At 59.1% G+C, this 22,732-nt stretch overlaps 6 protein-coding genes across 6 annotated transcripts; 2 read left to right on the top strand and 4 right to left on the bottom strand.

Moving 5' to 3' along the window:
* Positions 1–120: 120 nt before the first annotated feature.
* DICSQDRAFT_169744 (uncharacterized protein) lies at positions 121–4,683 on the bottom strand (the record flags this gene model as incomplete). The annotated part of the gene is made up of 8 exons (XM_007365365.1): positions 121–242; positions 302–516; positions 569–634; positions 690–876; positions 928–1,002; positions 1,059–2,194; positions 2,752–3,386; positions 3,775–4,683. The coding sequence occupies 8 exons, from the start codon at positions 4,681–4,683 to the stop codon at positions 121–123; spliced, it is 3,345 nt and encodes a 1,114-aa protein (XP_007365427.1).
* Positions 4,684–10,695: 6,012 nt separating this feature from the next.
* Positions 10,696–11,769, bottom strand: DICSQDRAFT_13280 (uncharacterized protein; the record flags this gene model as incomplete). Its single annotated transcript, XM_007365364.1, has 2 exons — positions 10,696–11,321; positions 11,376–11,769. Coding segments are annotated over 2 exons (1,020 nt in total), but the record flags the coding sequence as incomplete, so codon positions are not given.
* Positions 11,770–15,669: 3,900 nt separating this feature from the next.
* DICSQDRAFT_136250 (uncharacterized protein) lies at positions 15,670–16,647 on the top strand. The gene is made up of 3 exons (XM_007365363.1): positions 15,670–15,907; positions 15,966–16,007; positions 16,090–16,647. The coding sequence occupies exons 1-3, from the start codon at positions 15,856–15,858 to the stop codon at positions 16,269–16,271; spliced, it is 276 nt and encodes a 91-aa protein (XP_007365425.1). The 5' UTR covers positions 15,670–15,855; the 3' UTR covers positions 16,272–16,647.
* A 487-nt stretch (positions 16,648–17,134) lies between these two features.
* DICSQDRAFT_146879 (uncharacterized protein) lies at positions 17,135–18,202 on the top strand (the record flags this gene model as incomplete). Its single annotated transcript, XM_007365362.1, has 5 exons — positions 17,135–17,188; positions 17,396–17,594; positions 17,711–17,833; positions 17,915–17,994; positions 18,056–18,202. 5 exons carry the CDS (start codon positions 17,135–17,137, stop codon positions 18,200–18,202), a joined length of 603 nt encoding a protein of 200 aa, XP_007365424.1.
* Positions 18,203–18,623: 421 nt separating this feature from the next.
* On the bottom strand, positions 18,624–19,835 carry DICSQDRAFT_126846 (uncharacterized protein; the record flags this gene model as incomplete). Its single annotated transcript, XM_007365361.1, has 2 exons — positions 18,624–19,480; positions 19,781–19,835. 2 exons carry the CDS (start codon positions 19,833–19,835, stop codon positions 18,624–18,626), a joined length of 912 nt encoding a protein of 303 aa, XP_007365423.1.
* Positions 19,836–20,776: 941 nt separating this feature from the next.
* DICSQDRAFT_85780 (uncharacterized protein) lies at positions 20,777–22,556 on the bottom strand. Its single transcript, XM_007365360.1, has 5 exons — positions 22,412–22,556; positions 22,205–22,353; positions 21,692–22,147; positions 21,219–21,377; positions 20,777–21,128 (listed from the first exon to the last, which is right to left on the bottom strand). The coding sequence occupies exons 1-5, from the start codon at positions 22,488–22,490 to the stop codon at positions 20,952–20,954; spliced, it is 1,020 nt and encodes a 339-aa protein (XP_007365422.1). The 5' UTR covers positions 22,491–22,556; the 3' UTR covers positions 20,777–20,951.
* Positions 22,557–22,732: the final 176 nt, after the last annotated feature.

The raw sequence follows: 22,732 nt of genomic DNA, 5'->3' as shown, positions 1-22,732 counted from the left end.
TAAATGGGTAAACATGGTATGGAAAGCAAAAGTAGATGATAGCAGCATGATGTCGTGAAGCAAGTACGACTAAGTCGTAGCGTATGACAGAGAGTTCCATGATGATCTCTCCAATGTTCATCACCGGCCAATAACAGAGTCGCGAGGAGAGCGGGGGCCAAACAGTCCTGGACTGCCCTGCGGCGGCGCAAGGAGATGCTCGACTGGTTGGATGGGAGGGGATGGTCGGAACGCAGGGTCCGCTGTTCGACAAATGAGTCAGTACATGGCCTCTTCAAAGTCAAGATCGGAGTGCACTCACGTTGCCACGTCGCCCAAGATTGCGTCGTAGGAGCAGGCTGGGGCTCGGGAGGTGGCTGTGGCGCAGGTTGCTGTGTCCTCCTCCGCCTTGACCCGCGAGTGGGAAGCGTTCGCCACGCACTCGGAGCTTGCTGAGGAACCTCTGGCTCGGGTTCTGGTGGAGCCGGCTCGGGCTGCGGAGCGGCGTCCGTAGGCACACAAACCATAGCAGGTTTCCTGATCATCATGTTAGCGATACCAGAGCACTACTCGTGCAAACTCGACGTACCACGATGGATCGAATTCTCCCCCAGGACCATACTTCGCCTTGAACTTGAGTAGCTCACCGATTTGGCTATGATACAGATAGTCAAGATACTGTAGTAATCAAAGGCGGTCCTTGAACTTACTACTCGAGGTTCCTCTTGTCCTCACGTAGCTTGCCGACTTCACTGAGGAGCATGCGGACCTCGGTTGCCAAAGAACGGCTAAATTCGTCGAGGTAGCCCTGGACATTGTAGGGAATTTGTTCGTTCGCGGTCGCCTTGACGGCCTCGATGGTCTCGTTCTTGTGTCGCTCGCAGTCCGCGCGCCATGCTAAAGAGGGTGATCAGGAGGGCATTCAGAGCTTCGCACAGGGGAGCCCACCTTCCGCCATCTCGCGAATGGTTCCCTCATACGCGATCCGCTGTTGCTCAATAGCATCAAGAGCCTGACGTTGGTCTGCAAACTTACGGTCAGTCATGCTTCAGCTCAGAAATCAGGGAGAGCACACGCACTATCTCTCATCTCAGCCAAGAGTTCATCCTTCGCAGTAGCATGTGAGTTCATCATCGCTGCTTGGTTCGCTAAGATCGTCTCGAGCATGTTGCGCGTGTGCGAGTCCTCCTCGTCCTTCTGCTCCCAGCGCGCCTGCTTCGTCTCCCAGCGCTGGTCCGCCAGCTCGCGCTTCCTCGCGATCTCGTCCCGCTGCTCGGTGACGAGGTTTGTGAGGTCGCCCAGCTGATTGCGCATCATGTCGTTCTGCTCGAGCATTTCCGCGCGCTCCCGCTCATGCCGCTCCGCTTCCTCCGTCGCGCGCGCCATCTTCTCGTCCTCGAGCTCCTTGCGCACAGCGGAGAGCTCCGACTCGAGCGCCCGGATGTGCGCTTGGTACTCTTCGTGCATGCGGTCACGTTCCGCTCTGTCGAGCTCTTGGGCGCGTTCACGCTCCGCTTGCGCCGCCTCCCGTTCAAGACGCACCACTTCGTGAATGTCCTGGGCATGTCGCTCAGCAGCCGCACGCATAGAGTCCACGATAGAAGCCGCGTCATCGGCCAATGCGGGAGCGGGGGTGAGGGTTGTCGGTGACGCTCCTGGCTCAGATACAGGAACATCGCCGGCAGGAGGTTCGCCAGGCGGAGGCACCGGTGAAGCACCGGAGACTGCAGGGGGTAGCGCCGCTAGACGATCCTCAAGCTCCTTCCAAACAGCTTCGCGACGCTGCTGAGCCTCCATGTCACGTCTGCGCTCGGCCTCGGTGAACATCTTCTCGCGCTCCTCCTCGTTTGCGCGATAGTTCTGCTCGCGCTTCTCTTCCCCATCTTGCAAATCCAAGAGAGTGCGATCCATGATATCAGCCAACTCGGTGAAGCGCTCCTGGCGTTCTCGTTCCGCGTCTGCGGCCGCAACGTCACTTGGCCCAGAATATGCCAACCCTACTGGCCCGGGCGGTTGAACCACCGTAACGGGCGGCGGGTAGGTAGTCATGACTGGCGGTACTGCCGAAGGAGCCATGGGCGCTGCCGAAGGGGCCATAGGTGCCACAGAAGGGGTCATGGGTACTGCAGAAGGACCGACTGGGAAGGCAGAAGGAGTCGTGGGCGGAACTTCGTGCGGAATGGGAACGGGTTCTCCGGAAGGCACGGGGACCACCCTGGGAGGCGGTGAGCCTTGCAAAGTACCCTGGTCCTCTTCCATTTCCGGGTATTGCATGACGCTTGGAGTACGAGTTTGACCCGACACAACACGACGTCCGGTTGGTGTATGTCCTGGTGCGAGTGGTACACCGACGGCAGTGCCAGCGTGAGATGGTAAGACTGGAATAGTGTCCTCCGGCCCATGCATGAGTTGCCTGTGAAGGCTTTCAACAGCGGACGGCTCGTGAGTACGTGTGTGAGGAGCAGGTATCGGCCTGCCCTCCTCATTATCTACTTCCGAGATTGGTGGATCTGTTCGCATCACGACATGAGCTTCCTTCGTAACAAGCAGAGGAGCACCACTTACGACTTGGCGACATACGAACGTGAGCAGGTTGTGAAGGCGGTGCTAGAATTTCTCGTTCAATGAAGCGGTGACAACTGTAACGGAAGTAAGCTTACTGATCGTAGGGGCATATCCCTCGTGCTCCGAAAGTGACCTTCGTGGGCTTGGAGACCTCTCATGATGTTCGTATTCCAGCATGGTTGGCACCCTAGCCGTCCCAGTCCGTACACGTGTTGGAGTAACGTGAGAACGTCGACCTTCAGGCTGGTCTTCATCTTCATGAGGCGGAGGAGAGCGTGAACGGAGACGGGGTGGAGGCGAGCGTCCATGTCTGCGATCATCACGACGAGGCGAACGGGCACCATGCCTGTCCTCGTCGCGGGGAGAATGTTCTCGGTATCTGTCCCCATCGCGGGGAGAACGTTCTCGGTATCTGTCCTCGTCACGAGGAGAGCGTGGACGATATCCGCGGGAAGAACGCCGTTGCCTGTCTGAATCGTCGCGGGGCGAGCGGGGCCGGTAGCGAGGGTCATCACGATCATCTCGTGGAGAGCGGGGCCGGTAGTGAGGGCGATCACGATCCCTAGGGTCGCGACTATATCTACCGTAGTCGTCACGGGGAGAGATAGATCGTCCAGAACGAGTGTGACGCGGGCGGTAGCGCGAATCATCATAGCGGGGAGAGATAGATCGTCCGGAACGAGTGCGATGCGGGCGGTAGTACCGATCTTCATAGCGAGGAGAGTAGGGCCGACGATGTGTATCACGGGGGTCATCATAGCGAGGCGACGGTGAACGACGTGAACGCCGGCCTTCGGGAGTACGAGACCGAGATCGGTGTACTTCAATGATCGCTCCGGGCCCTGCAGTAGGAGGGGGAGATCCGTGATGAGATAGATGGACCGTTATGGGCGATGGAGGTCGAGTAAAGTCGGACCTGCCACCAAGTGGCAGTGGGACTTGAGCCGCTTGTGCCGGCGGCAGAACGATGGTATGGCCTTGCGGCGGAGGACTAGTTACCGATGGTTGAACTACGTAAGTCCCCGACGGAGGAGAGTGCGATGGGTGGGTACGACGCGTCCGCCGTGTGGACGTGGAGTGCGTACGAGTAGGTACATGGACGACGGTCACACCGGGGTCAACTTGGGTCACAGAGGAGGTTGGTGAATGAGTCCGTGGTGGTGAATGATAGTGATGTATTACTTCAGGAATTTGGCCTGTCGTTGGCATGCCTGGAGGCATCCCAGTCACCGGCATTCCAAGCGCCATCCCGGGCACAGGTACTGGCATTCCAGGGCCCATCGGCATACCAGGTCCCGGGCCATAGACTTGCGCTGGCGGCTGTATGATGATGGGAATCTGAGGCGACATTTCCGCCGGTCGGGCAGACGGGCTGGCAGGACGCGGCGATGAGGGCAGTTGCTGCTGAGGCTGCTGTTGTGGCTGTTGGACCACGACATTGGTCGTATGCGGCCCAGCCTCTGAGGGATGCTCATGAACAGGGATGCGCACCGGTGACGGACTCTGGTGTGGCGATTCCGGTCTCCCAGCATCCGCTGGCGCATGCTCAGGCCGCATTTGTTCTGTCTGAGATGGTGAGGGCTGCTGCTCATATACAACGCTCGGACGATGATCGGAAGAGCCAGAGGGAGACGACGGCCGGTCAGTGGATACTTGGATTACGGTAGGACCTTGAGGAGGAGGCTGGAGACCCCCAGGAGGAGGGACAACGGTGATCTGCTGAGGAGGATATTGAGGCCCATCGCCGTAATCAATCCCTCCTTGAGGCGGCGGTATAACCATAACGTCAGTTCCCGGGCTTCCTTGTGAAGACGGAGTGGTGCTCTCGGATGGCGTAGGTCGGGGCGGAATGACATCGGATCCGGGAGAATATGTCATCTGAACAGGCGGGGCCTGATACTGCTGTTGAGGAGGACCAGTGTAGTAGGGGCCAGGGGGGATAACGGGTGCATCATATACTCCTGGTTGTGGGAAGCGAGGAGGGATTACTACAGTGTCGGGAGACGGTGTTTGCTCCGATGGGAACCGTGCAGGTCGTACTGGCTCAGCAAAGGGTACAAAACCCTGAGGCGGAGGGGGTATAACTTGCGGAGGAATGACGATGTTACCAGGAGGGGGTTGCATTCCCATGCCAGGCATCCCGGTCAATGGAACCCCCGGTGGTGGATATACTCCTCCAGGAGCAGCTGTTGAGCTAGGTCGTGAGCAAATAAACACATATCATTCAGGAGGGTATCACTCGCCTTCCCTCCGCATAGCCTGGGCAATCTGGTTCAACAAAGGCATCACCTCATCGCGAGTTTGTTCCAAACGCGCCGATACACCCTGGATCTCAGCGTGGCGATCGTGCACATCTCGCTCCAGCCATTGGTTCAGACCGCGCAGATATGTGATTATTTCACTTTGTTGTTCGAGACCGGCGAGCTGTCCTTGACGATTGTCCTGTCAATTGAATTGTGAGCGGGGATCCTCGAGACAGCTATCAATCTAGTCCTTACTCGCAAGAGCCCGAGAATGTCGTTGAACGTCGATGGCAGTTGCACGACAGTCTAGAAACCTCAGTCAACGACCGACAGCGACACATAGTCCCGTTAGATACTGACCGGACCGGGTGCAACAGGAACGAATTGCGGCATCTGAGGGAACGTCGTCCCAGGTGGGGGCACGGGGGCTTGAGCCGGCTGGTCTCCTTCGGGTTGTTGCGGAGATTGGTACCAAGATTCCTGCGGGAGCCCTTCATCTACCGGTCCGGCTGGCGCGGTCGGAGGCCGAAGAGGCAGTCCCTTTAACATATTACAAAGTCAACGCGGCGTTCAGTACGGATCAGCCCAATCCTGTAGCATCTACTTACCGTCTGAGCGTCGAAAACTCCATCTCCTCCATGCCTCTCTCGACGGCGGCGTTGAACTTCGCGCTCAAAGTCAATATCGGGGCCAGTCTCGGGTCGCCGACCCATACCTGGATATGCAGCAGTATCCGCCATCGTCGTAGGAACCTCTGACTGGCTCTCCGTCTCTGAAGGCGCAGGACCAACCCGGCCCTGCTGCGGAGCTACCCTCGGTGGGCGAGCGGGACGTCTAGGACGAGTAGTCTCACGAGGCGGAGGGGGACGTGTGATGGGGAACGTGCCCGGGCGCGGCGGCAAGTCCGACTCGAAGACGGGACTCGTACTACGCGGACGCGCTCTCGGAGCCGGTCTGTATATCAGTGGAATGAGAGGAGGAGGGGCTTGAACTGGTTGCGAAGGCGGTGGCGGGCCAGACGCGATAATATCCAACAGCTCTTCGTCGAATGACCGACCCGGTTGGCGCGGAATCGGCGCAATAATCGTGGGGGGTGCTTGGCTAGCCGCATCCTCCTCGGCCAGAATTCCTCGGAGGATCCCTTGCAAACCGTCGCTGACGGACGACGCTTCTTCATCAACTCTTGGAGGGGGGGCAGCACGACCGCGGTCGAGGAGCCGCAAGAGCCCCTCTTCGATGACACGTAAGCGCTCCGAGAACTCATCCCAATGATCTGCAGGTGCAGGCACGGGCATCTGCACGGGGCGGTCACGTAACTCTTCCAGACCCCGGTTCACAGCGTTCTGAGCGTCCAACATGTTCGCGATCTGCTGCCGGATGCCTGCTAAGTCGTCGCGCACTCCAGCAAGGGATACTGGCGGAGTAGGACGGGCGGTAGCACTGGAGACGGTAGATGGCGAAGGAGACGACGACAGAGGAGGCGGAGTCGGACTGGGACTGAGAGCCGCGGCGCGCCCTCTACGAGGCACAGCGAGGTGGCGCAAACCGATGTCCGAGAGTTGCTCCGACGGCGTGATGGACGAAGGAGGAGCAGAAGTCGGCGACGACGACGTCGAGCCTTCAGGAGACGAGATGGGTGAGGACGATGGCCAAGACGGCGAAGGGGGGATCTCCATCGGGTAAGACTCGGACTCCATCAAGCTGAAGTCGTCAGAGTGATGCGACGACAGGAACGACATCGTCTCCGAAAGCGTGTCTGGCGACCGCTCGCGGCGACTGGGGGGCGGCGAGAGCGAGATGGCACGCATAACTCTGGGTTCCTGCCTCGCGCTCGGCGGAGGTGCCGTCCTGGGCTTCCCCGCACTGGCGTCTGAGACGACGCTGCGACCCACAGATACATCCTTGTACGGCACTGGAGGAGCTTGCTCGGGGAGCGTCCGCTCGCGCAGGAGAGCTCCTAGGTCCTCAAGCGTTCCCTTGATGTCTTGAATGTTCTCCGCCATCTCCCGGTTCTCTGCTCCTCTCGCTTCGTTGATGTCATTTAGGTACTGCAGCAGACGGTTGACATCGTGCGTGAGTATACTGCTCGGCGCATCCGACTGGACCGTCTCAAGAACCGACTTGATGGAGGGCGTATCCCCACGAGGAGTTGTCATGCTGAGCCGCATCGAACCCTCTGGCGTAGGCGGCATAGGAGAGGGCGGGAGCGGGATATACAACGGGGCCTCCTGCATCCATCCCATCAGCTACACCACACCCAAAGAGGTTAGCGAATAACTCACCGACGGCGGCCTCGACGGCAACCTCCTCGCCTCCGTATACGGCGTACCCAACAACGACGGCTCCGTCCTCACGTCCAGCTCAAACTCCGACGGCGCCATCCTCGACGAGCTCATCGACACAGACGACACCGTCGAAAGCATCGACGCCGAGCGCGTCAGCGTCACCTCCGGGGGCACAAACTCCCTCGGGACGCGCAAAGGCGAGTACTGGCTCGGCAGGAGCGAGAGCGTCGACGGCGTCGGCGTGGTCTCCGGGGACGGCGTCGACGGCTCCGTCGGGGCCGACAGCGGACTCAGGTCGGTGATGGGTGTAACGGAGATGGAGGACGGCGTCGAGGGCACGACGCTCGGCGACGACGGGCTGACGTCCGAGATGGTCGGCGCCAACAACGAGGAGTCCGTCGTCTCCGGGACACTGCTCGGACGGAGCCCAGACGTCTCGAACGAGTTGTCGGGGAGCTCAGGGATCGCCTGTGATGCCATGGACGGCGACGCGCGAAGGAGGGAAGACTCGTACGAGTCGTCGGTCTCGACGCCCCACGAGGACTCGGGGAGCGCAGGGCTCGAGGGCGTGAGCGAAATCGGGAGCGACACCGTCGACGGTACCGAGGGCGTGACCTGGCTGGTGGGCGTAGGCGAAACCGAGGATTCCGTCGGGCTCGTGATCGTGGACAGCGTGAGAGTCGGCCCAATGTCTGAAAGAGGAGGGATGGGCGAAGGCCCCGGGATAGACGTCTCCTCGATTGACTCCGTACTGAGCTCGATCGAAGAGGGCGTCGGGATCTCACTATGCTCAGGGGACGACGGCGTAAAGTCCAACGACGGCTCGGTCGGAGACGTGGGCGTAAGAGTCGTCGGCGAGGGCGCCCGCTCCGAAGGCTCAGACGGCTCGCTAGGAACGTAGTCCGACGGCGGCAGAGGGACGTCCGCAGCGTCTAGCTCCAACTCCCTCGGCGTCGGTGTCGGCGTCGGCAGCAGCTCTATATCGGGCGAGGGCTCGCGCGAGCGAACAGGAGACGGCACCGGGGACGGCACAGCGGAGGGGATCGTCGGGATCTCCGAAGGCGTCTGCATGCTGACCTCGTCGCTCTCCCGCACCTTGCACTTGCAGTCCGCCGTCTCGAACTCCGTCTCCACGTCCGATGCGCACGCCTCCGCAGTGACGTACTCCGTCGGCGCCGGGGTCGTGCACACCGGCGCCGTCACGAACTCCGTCTCGACGTCCGACGGACACCGCGGCGCAGTCTCGTACTCCGTGTCGCACACGATCGCGGTCTCGTACTCAGACGGGATCGTCGACAAGCTCACGAACGATGCCGTCGAGGGCGAGCCCGGCGACGGCGCCGTGTAGTAGTCCGTCTCCGGCTCCGTGAAGCGGCGCCTGTGGTACGGCTCCTCCTCCGTCGAGCGTGTGAACGACGAGGACGAAGGCGTCGGCGTGACAGACCGGCTGCGCGACCGCGACATGGACACCGTCGGGGTCGTCCCCGTGCGCGAGTAGCTCTCGAGCGTGCTCAGGCTGTAGTCGTACGTGCCCGAGTACGTGTTCTCCTTGTCCGTGCTCTCCGAGCTCGAGCCGTGCGAGTTCGTGTGCGAGCGGGACCCGCGGGGCGTCCGGCGGCGTACTCCGCCAGACCGCGTCAGGCCGGTGCGCGAGGGCGAGGTCGGCGAGCGGAGGTGGCTCGAGCCCGTGTGTGAATCTCCCAGGAGCGACGCAGAGTCCGTGCCGCGGTACGACAACGAAGAAGTGACGATGGCCGTCCCGGACCCAGACGCAAGCTCGACCGACTCGTCAGTAACGAGGCCCGACGTCGACGTCGCAGTGAACGTCCCCGTCCCCGTCCCGGCGGTCACAGTCCGCGAGTCAGCCGTAGTCGTAGTCGTCCTCGTGTCCGTCGTGTCCGTCAGCCTGTGCGTGAACGACGACGACGAGTAGAAGCTCGACGTCGAAGGCGTCTGCGAGCGCGCCGCGAAGAAGTGGTCGTCCGACAGCGCGCTGGACACCTCCGACCCGGACGAGCGGCTCTTCCGATCCGAGCCGCCTCGCGCGGACGGCGGCGGGGACATGTACACCTGGCCCCCGAGCCGCGGCCCGCTGGAGATAGTGACGGGGGAACCGTCCCCGACGTGGATGCCGCCAGCGAGGCCCAGGCCGAACCCGAGGCCGGGCCGGCTCTCGCGCGCGCGCCGGAGCGCGGACGCGAACTCCTCGTCAAGGTCGGTCATCGAGCTCGTACGGCGGATAGAGGAGCTGCGGCTGGGCGCGATGACGCGTGGGTCGCCCGGGTACAAGTAGCCCTGCGAGGACACCGCGCCATCATCCGTGGCACGGGTGTGGTGGGCGGAGGCGAGTGATGGACGACGGGTGACGCCGCTGGAGCTCGAGAGCGATTGAATGTCGGAAAGCTCGTCCAGCGGAGGGACGTAGACGGTGGACGCGGAGCCCGTCCCGGAGGAATGCGAACTCGTCGTGCTGGTCATAGACCTGATGGTGCGGATCGAGCCAGTCGGCGAGCGGGTACTCGAGCGATCCGGAATCGACACCGCGCGATCGAGCACTTCCCTGTACATACGTCGCAACGCGGCACATCAGGGGCGCAACCAGAAAAGACAGGGATCCCGAAGACGTACCAGATCGCGCTGACCCATCTCACCCTCTCCCTCGCGCTCTCCGCCCCGAGCCTCTCGATCCCATCAGAGTACAGCAGCTGGAACGGGCACAGCGTCTCCATCAGACCCATTTCCCCCAGCACCACTTCCCCCGCTGCCCCGCTGCCCCCGGCGGCAGCCTGCTCGCTCTGTATCCGCGCAGCAATCGTCCCGACATCATCCTGCGCGGTGGGGTGCATCGGGGACGGCACCGAGCGCACCTCGATGCAATTCAGCAGGTCCAGGGTGACGATCCCCCTCCCTCCGCCCGGGGCGATCCACGAGAGGAGGAGCATGTGCGGGTACAGGAGTGCCTGGCATCGTTGCCAGCGGTACGGCGGCGGCGCATGGACGTTGAGGTACCACAACAGCCCGATCCTCAGCGGCTGCAAACATCGCAGAACGGGTCAGAAACGCTCTTACAAGCATCATCGAAACGGAAAACACGCAGGAAATAGGACGTGAAGGCGAACGCGGACGCGAAAGTCAAGTTGCGGCGAAGGCGCAGATAAGATAAGATGCAGGGGCAAAACCCCCAAACGGCAACTCACCTCCTGCGTGCCGCCCGCGCTCGCGTACTGTCCCAGCTCCTCGATGTCGAACGTCGCGGGCAGCATCCCGCTCGTGCTCAGCGTCGCGTCGCCGCTTGTGCTCAAGCCCGCGTCGACGACGCTCTCTCCCCCCGCTCCACCCCCAATCGGCCTGCCGTGCTCGTCGACACCGCCCAGCGCATGGTCGCGAAGACGCGCCGCGCCGCGCTCGGCACGCCTGCGCAAGCTGAAGAGGCCCTCGCCCCCCTGCGTGGGGGAAGGCGACGTCGCAGCGGAACGGACAGATTTGCCGAGGGACGGAGTGCGCTCCTTCCATGCCGCGACGATGTTGCGCACAGAGGTGAGTGGGGAGCGTGGAGACGTCTGTGGTCGGCGCAGCGACGAAGCGGTGGGCGTCGCTGTAGAGGTAAAGCCGGTGAACGTGTTCGAGTACGAGCCTGTGCCCGTGACCGAGCCCGACGCAGCACTGCCGCCGGAGCCCGTGCGGGTGTAGGTGTCTGTCGTAGTGCGGGTCTGGGTGAACGTGTTGCTGGTCGGGGTGAACCGCGACTCCGACGTGAGAGGTGTGCCCCGGGACGGGGGAGACAGAACAGACGACATCGTCGTGATAGGCCCAGAAGACGAGACCGAAGAGCCTGCCCTGCTGCTCTTCGTCGGGGAGGAGGGGCGAGAGCTATAACCGTAGGTGGAGCTCCCGTATCCAGTTGTAGTGCCGTACCCGTAAGTCGTCGAACCACCGGTGTAGGGGAACGTAGACAGCGACTGGCTCATCGTAGTAGTGTAGGGGCTAGGCGAGCGCGGTGCAGGAGAACGGGGGGCGGGCGAGCGAGGTCCCATAGGCGCAGAGAGCGTACGAGTGTGACCGAGGAGGCGAGGAGACCCGGTCTCCGCCCGCTTTTCTTCAAAGAACGCAATGAGCTCACCAGCACGGCGTCCAGGGACATTCAACACCCGTCCGGTCGCACCGGGGGCGGGCGAATGAGAGCCACTAGGGTCTGTGGCAGACCTGCTGTGAAACGGCACGGGAGATGCCATACCTCCTTCGAGGTTGACTGACCTCCTGTGCTCCGTCGCGGGTATGGTGGCGTACATGGAGGTGGGCCTACTGCCTCCACTTCCGGACTGCGCGAAGGATGTCGGTCTAGAGCGCTCTTCCGTGTGCTCTGAGATGGTGCTGAGGACCCTACGCTCGCGGTCGAGAAGGGCATCTGTCATAGGGCGAAAGCCTTCCGAGACGTAGCTCGATGGCGTCACGGACGAGGCGCCGCTGTACTGTCCGGTGAAACCAGTCTGGGAAGAGTAATCCGAGGCACCGACTGAAGAGCCCCCACGAGATTGGGACCATTCCGTCAGTGCATCTTCGGTGTTGGCGATCTCGTCGTCAACCATACTGAGGGCAGCCTCTACTTCCTGGATGTCGTCGATCGAGTTTTCGTCGGAGTAATCATCCGAGTATGCATGTCTTGAAGAGGGAGAAGGGGAGACGATAATTCTGCGCATCTGACGTGGGGATGACAGCTCGCTTCCCGTACGAGATCCAGTGGGAGTTACTGTAACACGATCATGAGCAACGTTAGTGTCTAGGTATGCTGGTCGTAATCGAAATCAACGGACCTGATCGTTCGGAGTACGTGTATCTTGATGTTGAATATGGCGTTTGAGTTGGAGATAAGGTGGAGTAGGTAGCCGTCCCAAAGAGAGGGGACCTTGGCTCCCCAGTCGAGGAACCGGAATAACTTGACATTCTTGAGGAAGCAGTTCAGAGCATATCCAGTCGGAATCCTTGAGATCTTGCAGAAAACGTAGCTGTCGTCCAGATATCCCACCGACGGGCGTCCGGAGACTGATTTATGGACGGGGGGAACAATGGAGGACGGAGGAGGAATTTCAGAGACGACGCGGAGAGGACAGGCGCTGCTGTTGCTGATGTTCGAGTCCACCACGTAGCCACGGTCACTGATATATCCTGTAGTTCCCGCTTGTAGTCGCGGTTAGATTGCGGATGAATTGAAAATGAGAAAACGCACACATACAACGCGTGGCAGTGTTGTTATGACCCCGTCATGACCCCGAGTCATGACCGTTGACGGCACGGGTCATCGGTCATGACCGAATGGTCAAAGGTCAGCACGTGATTGCAGAACGCGGTGGCAAGGCGAGCCGCGAGTCTACTAATAAGCATGATCAGACCGGGAATTTGTAACTTCACGTAGTAGCAAGTCTATCGAAGATATGTATGAGTTTCCTATTGCACTGAGTATGGTCTATGATCACCATATGACTGAGCTAGAGTAACTCTATGTACTGCAATGAAGAGTAACTTGATGCACGTGAGCATTGCAGGGTTAAACAGACTGTGTGTTCGGAATACAAGACCTGACAGGCCAGGAGCAAACTTCGTGAAGAGGTTCTCCAGGGTATGTGAACTCTCTGCAAGCCTGACACATAGCATACTGTGACCCAAGGGATAGCTGCCTCGTCACAGTGCAGAACCTCGTGCTCCAAATTCTTCTTCTATGTTCCATAATGCAGCTGGATTCTCTAACACCACAATAACAGAGACATTGGAGATGTATCAAAAGAGAAGGACGAGAATGAGGGCCTCTGGGTGAGGAATTGAAATGCCTGAAGGAGGGGCAAGGGCTGCAGGGCCCTGGTGGCAATGGCTGACAGCACGGGAGATTCTGATACATCCTTCCTGTCAGCCTTTTGGTTGTGCAGCGTAGACGATTGAAATCCAGATCATATGAGGATATAGCGAAGTACGATATTGAATTGCAAGGTTACATAGACCAACAACGCGCTATAGCGTGCTATACGGTGCCGAACCAGCCCCGCGCGGCAAGCTGCTCGGGGTACAGCGAACACATCACGTGCTGACCGGTGACCATCGGTCATGACCGCTTGACTTGACCGATCCCGTCATGACTTGACCAAAGGGTCATGACTTTGACTTGACCCGTAACAACACTGACGCGTGGTCGGTGTGGGCGTCTTGGAAGGGCGTGTGTTGAGCGCGGTCACATGCAGATACGCGAGCGCGTGCAAGCCTGCCCTGAAGACGATGTTGAACGGAAAGCTGCTAGCGACGCACCTTTACGTCTTCACGTCGTGCTGCCTACCGAGACAGTCGAACTGAGCGCGGCGAGGTCGAGCGGCTTAGATATGGCCTCGTTGCGTGCACGTTGTGTCACGAATAAGACGTTATGTCAGTACGCAGGACGTCGGTTATTAGCTCTTCAGTTGCTGGAAGTCGTCCTGAACTTCCACCGGGGCTCAGGCACCTCCCGCTGACAGCCTTCGCTCCCGTTCACGGTACATACGGGAATTGTCGTGAATTGCATGACGCGGTGAGATAGGCGAAGAAGAGGGCGGGTGGACTAAATATTGCCCCGTCTTGCTCTTATACCTCTCCAAGACGCAACTTTCGATCTCGATCCATTTCCAAAAGTCCGAGGGTGAAGAGAGTGCGACACAAGCTCATGTTCTGACTGGCGTCTGACGTCACTGTATGCCTGTTGCTCCCTGAGTACCTGAGGACGCCAGAAAGCTTGTCGGAGGCGATGGAACCGTCACTGATATTGTCTATGAGCTCATGGGTCGGAGGTCGACGTCGCTCAAACATCCAGTAGTACGGCATGCCGATCTAGGGCTGCAATGCCACACAGCTCCAGCATCGGTCTCATGCGGCGGCTGCCCTCTTCATGCTCTTCGCTTGTCTTGTGCGTAAGTACATATGAACCAGGTATCGCGTCATCGACACCGACGACGAGCGGGGTTCGAACGCGTTGGGCAGTACGAGTCCTCCTGTAACGACACAGCTAGTGTTGCCGCCAAGCCAGCTAAGCTAAGCCAAGCTGACGAGCTGGATCGCGCTGGATCACCAAGCCGGAGCAAGCTAAGCCGAGATCCGGCCAGCTGGACGCCAACTCCCTGGCCAGGCCCCAGCCACGGCTTGACTTGCAAGCTCACATTCCAGATATGGCAAGACGTTGCATGCGCCGACAGCGAACTGAGCATCATCGTTCCTAGCGTAGTAACAACATGGTATACATGCACAGAACATAACACCACGTGTGCATGAGTTCAATATATCTCCCTGAACAGGTGTGAGCCGCCGAAACATGTCTGAAGGCCACAACGGAATGGCTGAGTATGCATGTCAGAAATAGTGAACTCCAGTAATCCAGTGTGAACCTGTCAGCTTATCTGCTCGCTTAAATAGGGCGACACATTATTCAACAGCTCAGTGTCCAAGCTGGATTAACTTGAAGACTGCATATGTAATGTAGTTTGAACACGGCTGCTAAAGCCATTAAGACAAAAAGCAGGATACACGAGAGTCTATAATCTCACTCGTCAGCAGCATTGTAGCGCACATTCCCGGGCTGTTTCGTGCTGAAGGTGACTGCTGCCATTACTATTATGAGGATGGCCGCTGTGCTCAACGCGTGACTCATGAGGGGTCAACACATCCATCCAGGAAATACCAGGCCATACTATGGCAGCCAAGCATCTCGAAGTGATTGAAGTCGCGGCTGTCCCGCCGGGACCTCCCGGTCCTACGAGATACCAGCTTTGGTAAGTATGACATCATAAATGGAGCTAGCCCGAGAGCTGGCTTGAAAACGAGCTGACGATCAGCTCGTTTCTAGGCGTTTCGGCTTAGCTTGGCTTCTTGTAACAAGCTGGGCGTCTAGTTGGCAAGCTGAGCTAGCTGGACAAGCCGGCCCGGCTTGGCGGCAACACTAGACACAGCTTCGAGGCTCTGATCGTCACGCAGGCGGTTAAAGTTCCTTCCAAAGTCACACTCGAATCCTAAGGGCCAATACCGGGTTCTGAGCCAGAATCCAGGTTCCGCCGGATTCTGCACCGCATCTTCCATGCCGCCAGTAGGGGCGTCTGCTGTCACCCTACTATATCGGGTAGTCACGGCGCTTGAGTCCTCTATCTCTCGTCAGCTTTAGAAGTGGGTTATCGGGGGCGTATGAGAGCTTCATGATGTTAGTGCCGTCTCTTTGAAGTCATATCTTGAGGAATATGCACAGATAACACCCTTGGTACCTCTTCACCAAGTCAAATAACAGGTTCAGCCCAGCCATACAAGCACCTGTCTCCGATACATACTTAGTCGAATCAGGACACGGTCCTCTTTTCCTTGTAGCAGGGTACATTTATATACGTATAAGTGCTGTATAGCCATACATAGAGGCCAAAAGCAAGTGGACAACTTGCACCGTAGTCCCCGGCGTGCATCCGTGACTGCTGGTCACCTACAGCTGTCACTCGGTTAGTCACTCATCAGTCACAGTAGCGCTCGGACGGAGACTTTGGCTGGGAATCCGGCGGAACCTGGATTCTGGCTCAGAACCCGGTATCCGAACTGGCCCTAAGTACTTCCCCGCGTCGTTGGCTGTTCCTGCGCCTCTGTCACCGCCGAGGACGTCCTTTGAACCTTATCCTCCCTTCCCTGTCTCCCGTCATCGCCGGACTGGTTTCGAGAGGTCTGCCGGCTCTCAAATAGCCCGACCCTGCAGAGACCTCATCCCCCAGTCCTCTCTCGACGATCCCTGAAATCAGCCCTCGATGGGTGACTCTGCCGGTGTCGGTGTATTGGACGGGTGCTGCGCCATATTCTGTAAGCGTCCCGCCATCCCCCCCATAATGCGCTCGTGCTGAAAATACCGCTCCTGCAGGCATCCAGTGCACAGAGGCTCTGCAGACCTTCTGCTTCTTCAGTACGCCGACTCGAGAGTCTCCGTCTCATGTCGGAACGACCCTCACCAGACTTTTTTTTCACGACTCGTCTCGTCTGATCAGACCGGTCGGGCTCGGGGTCGAACAGTAACACGCAAGCGGGGTGCTGCGGCGCCTGCTGCAACAAGGCCTTCGACGAGGACGACTTCCAGGCGCAGAACGGCGACCCCGTGAAGGACCAGCCGGCGCCGCAGGCTGCCATGTCGGACAAGCCGGACGCGGCGCCTGTTACCGCGGCCTCCTAGCATACGATATACCCATGCCATCGCCTCGTCGAATTCGCTTTGGTTCGCTTTCACTGACTTGTGTCCGTCCGTCAAGCTTGAGTACGCACACCCCATACAGTTTCGTGGACAATATGTATCATATCGGCAGATCGGGCTTTGCGTCGCTTTGAATCTTTATCCATTTGACCCGGTCCAACGACACACGCGAACTCGTCCCGCCGTGCCCTCAAGAATGGAGATTGTGTATCGGCATACTATACCTTATTCTTGTATCGAGGACCCCCTTCATCCAGCTGTTCTGATCTCCTGCCTCCGAAGTTTCCTAGAGCACATTACCTTGTCCGCTGCGAGACCCGGTGAATGTCCCGAGCTCCACACACGCTGAAGCGTTCTAGCACCCCCTTCTTTGCAGCTGTTTGCGCGCGTATCGCACTTTCGCGCCGTCATCGAAGGCTTCGTTCTGAAATATGTCAGGTAGAGGTTTGCTTGAACTTCTCATGAGTCGGAGGAGCGTCGACCGCGTGTGTATATCCCATAGCTTGCAAAACAGCGGGATGCTACCTCAATCGGCCACCGGCTATATCCAGACGTCGTGACGCGTAGTATAGTCCGAGGTCACGCCTTTGCTCCACAGTCTCTGGATCGTGTTCTTGCATTGCGACGCGCACGACTTTGTCTACGGAGCGTTGATTCCAAATACAACAACGTTTGGTATAAACGACGAATTTAGCCGCACTAAACATGTCCGTGTGATAGTACTTACGGGTCATTGAGTTCTCTGGCCGCGGGCTGCTGTGCTACGTCATGGTAGGACTGGCGCCTCACCCACATTAATCACTTGCGCTCGTCCGCCCAGTAGTGTCTGAACTGGACCCTCTACCATGCATACCCTCATGGCCTCTCGCACGATTCTCCTCTCCAGGCTTGCAAAACACGTCGCGCACCCCGCCCCAGGCAGCACACTCGCCCGTGCAGCCGTCCAGACAGCAGCCAGCCTTACGACGGCCCTCCGTTTCCCTCAGACTCGAGCCTCCCGCCCATCACACTCACACTCGCACCGACCGCCTGTCCCATCTCGTCCCAGCTCAACAAGACACATCTCTGCATCCGCTCCGCGCGCGAGCAACCCCTCGGTAGCGCAGTCCTTCGCAGATCCCGACCGGCCGGACCTGCACTACCACCTGTTCACGCCCCCCACGCAGCTCTCGTCCGAATACCCCGTCTTCGCGCTCTCCTTCCTGCCGACGCCTCCCCCGTCCATCCTCTCGTCCTCAGTCATCGGATGGCTGCCCGCGAGTGGCGAAGGAGAGGGTGCGGGCCTGAACGACTTCGTGGAGAACGGTGCGTAGCAGCCAGCCAACCTCCGTCACGCACTCGGGCAGCGCGTACTCACCCAGCCACCCACACACGCCACCCATCCCCTCTCCGCGCGCATCGCTCGCACGTCGTGCGCACAGAACGCTTCCTCGCGGTCCTGCACGAAGCGATACAGTCCGCGCTGCGCGACGGCGTGGACGAGGTGCAGAAGGCCGGCGCGACGCAGACGCACGCGGGCTGGATGCACATCCATGGTGCGTTTTGTCCTCCCTCTCTCTCTCCCTCTCCCGCCCTCTCTCTCGGCAGATAAATTTGCAATGGTGCTCACGGAGCGCTGCGTGCAGACGGCCGCAACGTCCCTGCCCTCCAGCGCGTCGGCGACCCGGACGACATCATCGCGTCCGTGCGCGTGGAAGACGGAGAGGTTAGCCTTCAGCTTGCTGCCGCAGTACGTCATTGCTTCACGCTCACGCGTGCACTTGCAGATCCTCGCGGAGACGTACCAGCCCATGCCCGCGTACCGGCTGTGTACGTCGGACGGCGTCCTGCAGCTGACTGAAGGTCTTGCGGCGAGACTTCTCGAGGTTCTCGAGGCGCGAGTGAAGCAGGAGCATGGGCAGGGGCAAAGGTGATGTGGCGGATATGTGCATACAACGTTCAAGACGTCCATATTTCGGGTGCAATTGTTCTCTTCCGTGCCACTTAACTTTGATGGTACGTGTTTTCCTAGTGTCTTAAGCTCAGAGTGTAGCTCAATGACGGTTAGATGTGTCTTTGTCTTGAACACAGCATGCCGCATACGAATACGCGATATGCAAACAAGAAAGCACGATGCACCTGTATATGCCTAGTTACATGCAAAGAGATGGTCCTTGAACACGATATGCAGTCTATCCTAAAGTCCGTGTCGTGGGCTGCTTCAAGCACCCCGGATGCCGTCGTCCGTCGTTGATCTTGGTGAAGCGCTTCTCCTTCGGCAGGAACCCACTACACATCTTCCGCACTCCCGACCCCTCTTCCGGGCGCACTAGGTCCCAATGAGGGCCCGTCGACCTACGACAGCCCCTGCCCAGGTCCCAGCGCCGGTGCAGGCCCGAGATCGAAGGGTATTTGAGTCGGCACAGAGCTCTGCGGTCGCCCGGGTCGCAGCGCGGCAGGTATCTCCGCTCGCGGCGGCACCCTCGCCCCTCCCCCATCTCCGCTGGCCCGGCTCCTCCTCGAAGACATCCTCCCGATGCTCCCTCCATCCCCGCGCGCGTGCGTACTGGGGTCCGGCTGCAAGTTGAGATGCGGCTCAGGCGACCGCCCGCTCCTCCCCTGCGGCCCCGCGTGCGCCTCCGCCGGCCGCTGCAGCTGCAGCTGCAGCCGCGCGTCACCCTCGGACTGGTGCGCGCGGTGCGAGCCCTCCCTCGAGAGCGACGGCTGCTCGCGCAGGGCGGGTTCAGACGGGCCGCGCTGGTGCTGCCGGTCCCCGCGCGCGTCGACGTCCGGCTTCGGAGCGTGCGCGGACTGCTGGGCGATCCAGTCGCGCGTGCGCGCCTTGGCGCCCTTGCGCGCGTCGAGTATCGCGCGCTCCCTGTCCTCCTCCAGCTCCGGCTCCGGCTCCGGCTCCCCGGCGCCGCCCTCCGCCCGCGGCGAGCGTGAAATCGAGCGCCGCGTGCGCGCCTCCATCGACGGGCGCGGGGCCGGCTGCGTCGTCGTCACCCTGCCCTCCCCGCTGCCGGAGCGCGTCGGCTGGAGCCCGATGACGTGCGGCGCGTTGGGGGCCCCGGCGTCGCACGGCTTGGGGCCGGGGCCGGGCGCGTAGAGCTGCTCGACGGTGCGCTCGAAGTCGTCGTCGGACATGTGCCGCCGCCTGCAGGAGCAGCACGTGCGGGAGCGGGGGCAGCACCCGCCGGGGGCACCGGTGTCTGCGCGCACGCGTGATCGGCGTTAGTGTCACATCAGGGGTCGGCGTGGCCCGCCTCGTCGGCGTTCACTGGGGAGGGGAGTCGGTGCGTTGACGGATGTCGTAAACGACGGCAGGGGTATGTGTAGTGTGCAGATGGGAGCAGAAGGGGGGGGGTGGGCAAAGAGGAAGAGGGACGTACTCAAGAAACACCACAGCTCGTCGGTTTGGGAACAGGCCACGCCTGTGGTCGCGTGCGCCGTGCGCTGCTGTCAGCTCGCGCGCCCGGAGTACGACCAGAAGTGCGACTGAAGCCACTCACAGCAGCAGGTGCATAAAGCGGCGAATGCCCCAATGCAGTCGTCGATGCCGGCCATGGCGTCGATTCAGCAAACGATGGTTGTGCGTGGGTTATATGAGCAGTATGGACGGAGCAGTTAGTACTAGACGGCCTCTGGCCGCGTCGGAAACGATGTAGAGACTGGCTGTGGTCGGTATGCGATCGCAGTCGATGCGAGCGTGCAAGCAGAGGGGCACTGGGGCCTTCAGAGGAATATAGACTCGTTTCTCAGGACAGGGACAAGGAGGTGGTAGAACAAAGGGATCCTCCGCAGCCTTGAGCTCGTGAGTCGTATCCGGCCGAGGATATAATAAGGGAAGTTCTTCTGTGGGCAACGCACAACGTTCAAGAGATGGATGTTCCGGACCCACGTTAGCGCGAGAGAGAATAGCGAACGCTTCGGCTTATACCCGAAACTGGTATTACGGAAGGGCTGTACAAGGGTGCCGTGACGGATTCCGCGTCTACATGGTCGCTGTTGTAACTTGTGCGCCCAACCGCGGCCAGACGAGGCGGCATACGCAGAGGAGTCTGATGAAATGGTGATCGCTTTGCGGGGGCGGTGTTCCGTCATTTCTCTCACATCCATGTTCGGGAGGCGTGCCTAGCAAGCAAGTTCTCATAGGGGCGGTGCCCACGCCGTTTGCGCCTGCGCGCAGGATGGGAGGACATTGCACAAAATAGGAGGACATGGCAACCATGCCAGCTTCGACGACTAAAAATTGATCGGGATGCAAACCACACGTGAAACGAGACGCTTCCAAATACTCAATCAACGGCGAAGCACTTGCATGGGAAGGTACATGGTGCGGGCTTGAAAGAATCGAGCGATCATCTCAATTTCGACTGCTTTGAACCCCCAACAGAATCAACGTACGCCGACACTCAGATCGTCGTGCATGCGCCGTGCGCACCACGTGAAGTAGAAGCTGAGAAATATATGTCCAGGGAAGGGCAGCGAAATCATAAGGCAGGTGCGAGGTGTATAGGTGATTAATTGAATTTGTACGTATCGATCGCTCCTTGTTTCAGAATTGCTCATGGTGCCATCGTAGTTACGTCGTGGCATGTCGTCTCCCATTAGGGATAGGAGTGTTCTGCGCGTGAATCCGATGCCGGCACATAGGGCCACGTCGTTGGACACAGGGCTGTACTACCGCGATGGAAGCAATCTTTGCAACACCGCGTCCACGTTCTCTACCGGAGACAGAGGCCACTGTCCATCCTGGATAGCGGCTTCCTGAGGGAGTGTAGACCAGTTGGGTGACGGAGTAGCGCGGATGTGGGAGAAGTCCTGTACAGCTAGATGGTTCTCATTGCTCTGGACATCCTGAGTAACGAGAAGATGATCAGAAATCATATAAAGTCAAAGACGAGGCCAGGTTCGGGTGCCTATACGACATAGATAAAGAAGACGCACTTGGCGGGTGGGATCTGTTAGGACCGAACTTTGCGTTAACGTGAAGTGCTTCAGGGATGCTGGGTATGCAGCGAAGTGCATAGCAGAGCAGTGCTCGATGATAGGGCTCGAGGATGCCGTGATGTAGACGTCGACCTGAGAGGAAGCGTGAATGCGGAACTGTTGGCGATGTCAGCGGGATATTGTTACAGAAACGAAACACATTTGTGACATAAGGACAATGAGAGAAGAACCAAAATATGTCCGACAAGTTACTAAACGGTGTGTTATGGGCTTTCTGCGCATATTTTGCAGCCAATCGGAGTGAATGAGCCGCAGAGAAACCTGTCAAAATCATAGGCGGTTTGACGGGATATGTCAGAACATTAAGACACAAAGTGACAGTCGACGTCCCTATCACACGTTCTCATCAAAGAATGTGCCCTTACAATCATATGTGCCACGCACAACAATCTGTAGAGAGAAGGACATACCTGTCGGCTTCCTAGAGCAATTACACAAATTTTCATGTCGTGCAGGAGCGCACTGCCAGTGATTATCGGCAGCACCAGTACCGTGTTTGACAGGTTCTTAACATGCAGCGCGGTGAACGCCAGTCCGGATGGATAGTTTGGATTTGCCTCAGAGGGTATCAAGTTGACGATGCAGTGGTCCAGGTCGGATATCGTCAGATCAGATGCTGAAGACCACGGAGAAGAGACCGATGACAGTGTCAGGTATCTGTGCGAATGGCCTGAAATCGACAACCCCGATGTCGCCGGTGTATCTGCAGATGCGCTACCGGGTTGTATTGGTATTGTAGGTGTAAGTGGTCGCGGTACCGCTGCGGAGGCCGTACTATTGGCTGCTTTCCGCTTGAACGCGAACTTCGTTTTAGGTACCGCTGCACCGCGTACACGTTCTATATCCGACTCAATCGCTTTGATTTTCTGACAGCATTTTGTGAGTGAAGACTCATATCGAGATTGAACACTCTCGATACTCACTTGATCGATATTACGCTGATCATAACTGGGAAGATGCGGAACCGCATCGGTGAAGTCCTTCCTCAGCCTCGAGAGATCAACAGTTGCCTCCTCGACAGTCTCTGAAGTAGCGCCACCTTCCTTTATCTTCTGAAGCTTTGTAGCGAGGTCTACCCGATGGGTGTGATCAGAACAAGTGCTGCGGTCAAGCAAAATGAGGATGCCGACCCTGAACAGCAGCATCTAATCGTCCATAGTATCGCTGTCCGAGCTCCTGATTCGTGAGTTCCGTCTTCTGTTCAGCCATTATACAACATATATCATGCTTGAGAGAACGCTGAGTCAGATGTGGCTAATTGTCGAGGCAGACTGGAGGACGAAGGTGGACGAAATCACTGCAAGCCTACGCGACTTGCCATTGGCAAGGAGTACCGTCACAGTCACCAGAAGGTCACACGTGACACAGCGGTACTTGGGTGCGGCTGAGCGTTTATGCAGCTTGCAGGTTGCTCTCGTCCTCCATCGCGGCACCTGTGACTCTCCCATCTT

This window comes from Dichomitus squalens (genome assembly GCF_000275845.1).
Source record: "Dichomitus squalens LYAD-421 SS1 unplaced genomic scaffold DICSQscaffold_12, whole genome shotgun sequence".
Taxonomy (NCBI): domain Eukaryota; kingdom Fungi; phylum Basidiomycota; class Agaricomycetes; order Polyporales; family Polyporaceae; genus Dichomitus; species Dichomitus squalens.
Note: the sequence above shows the minus strand (reverse complement) of the source record. Positions and strands in the feature narration are given on the sequence as shown.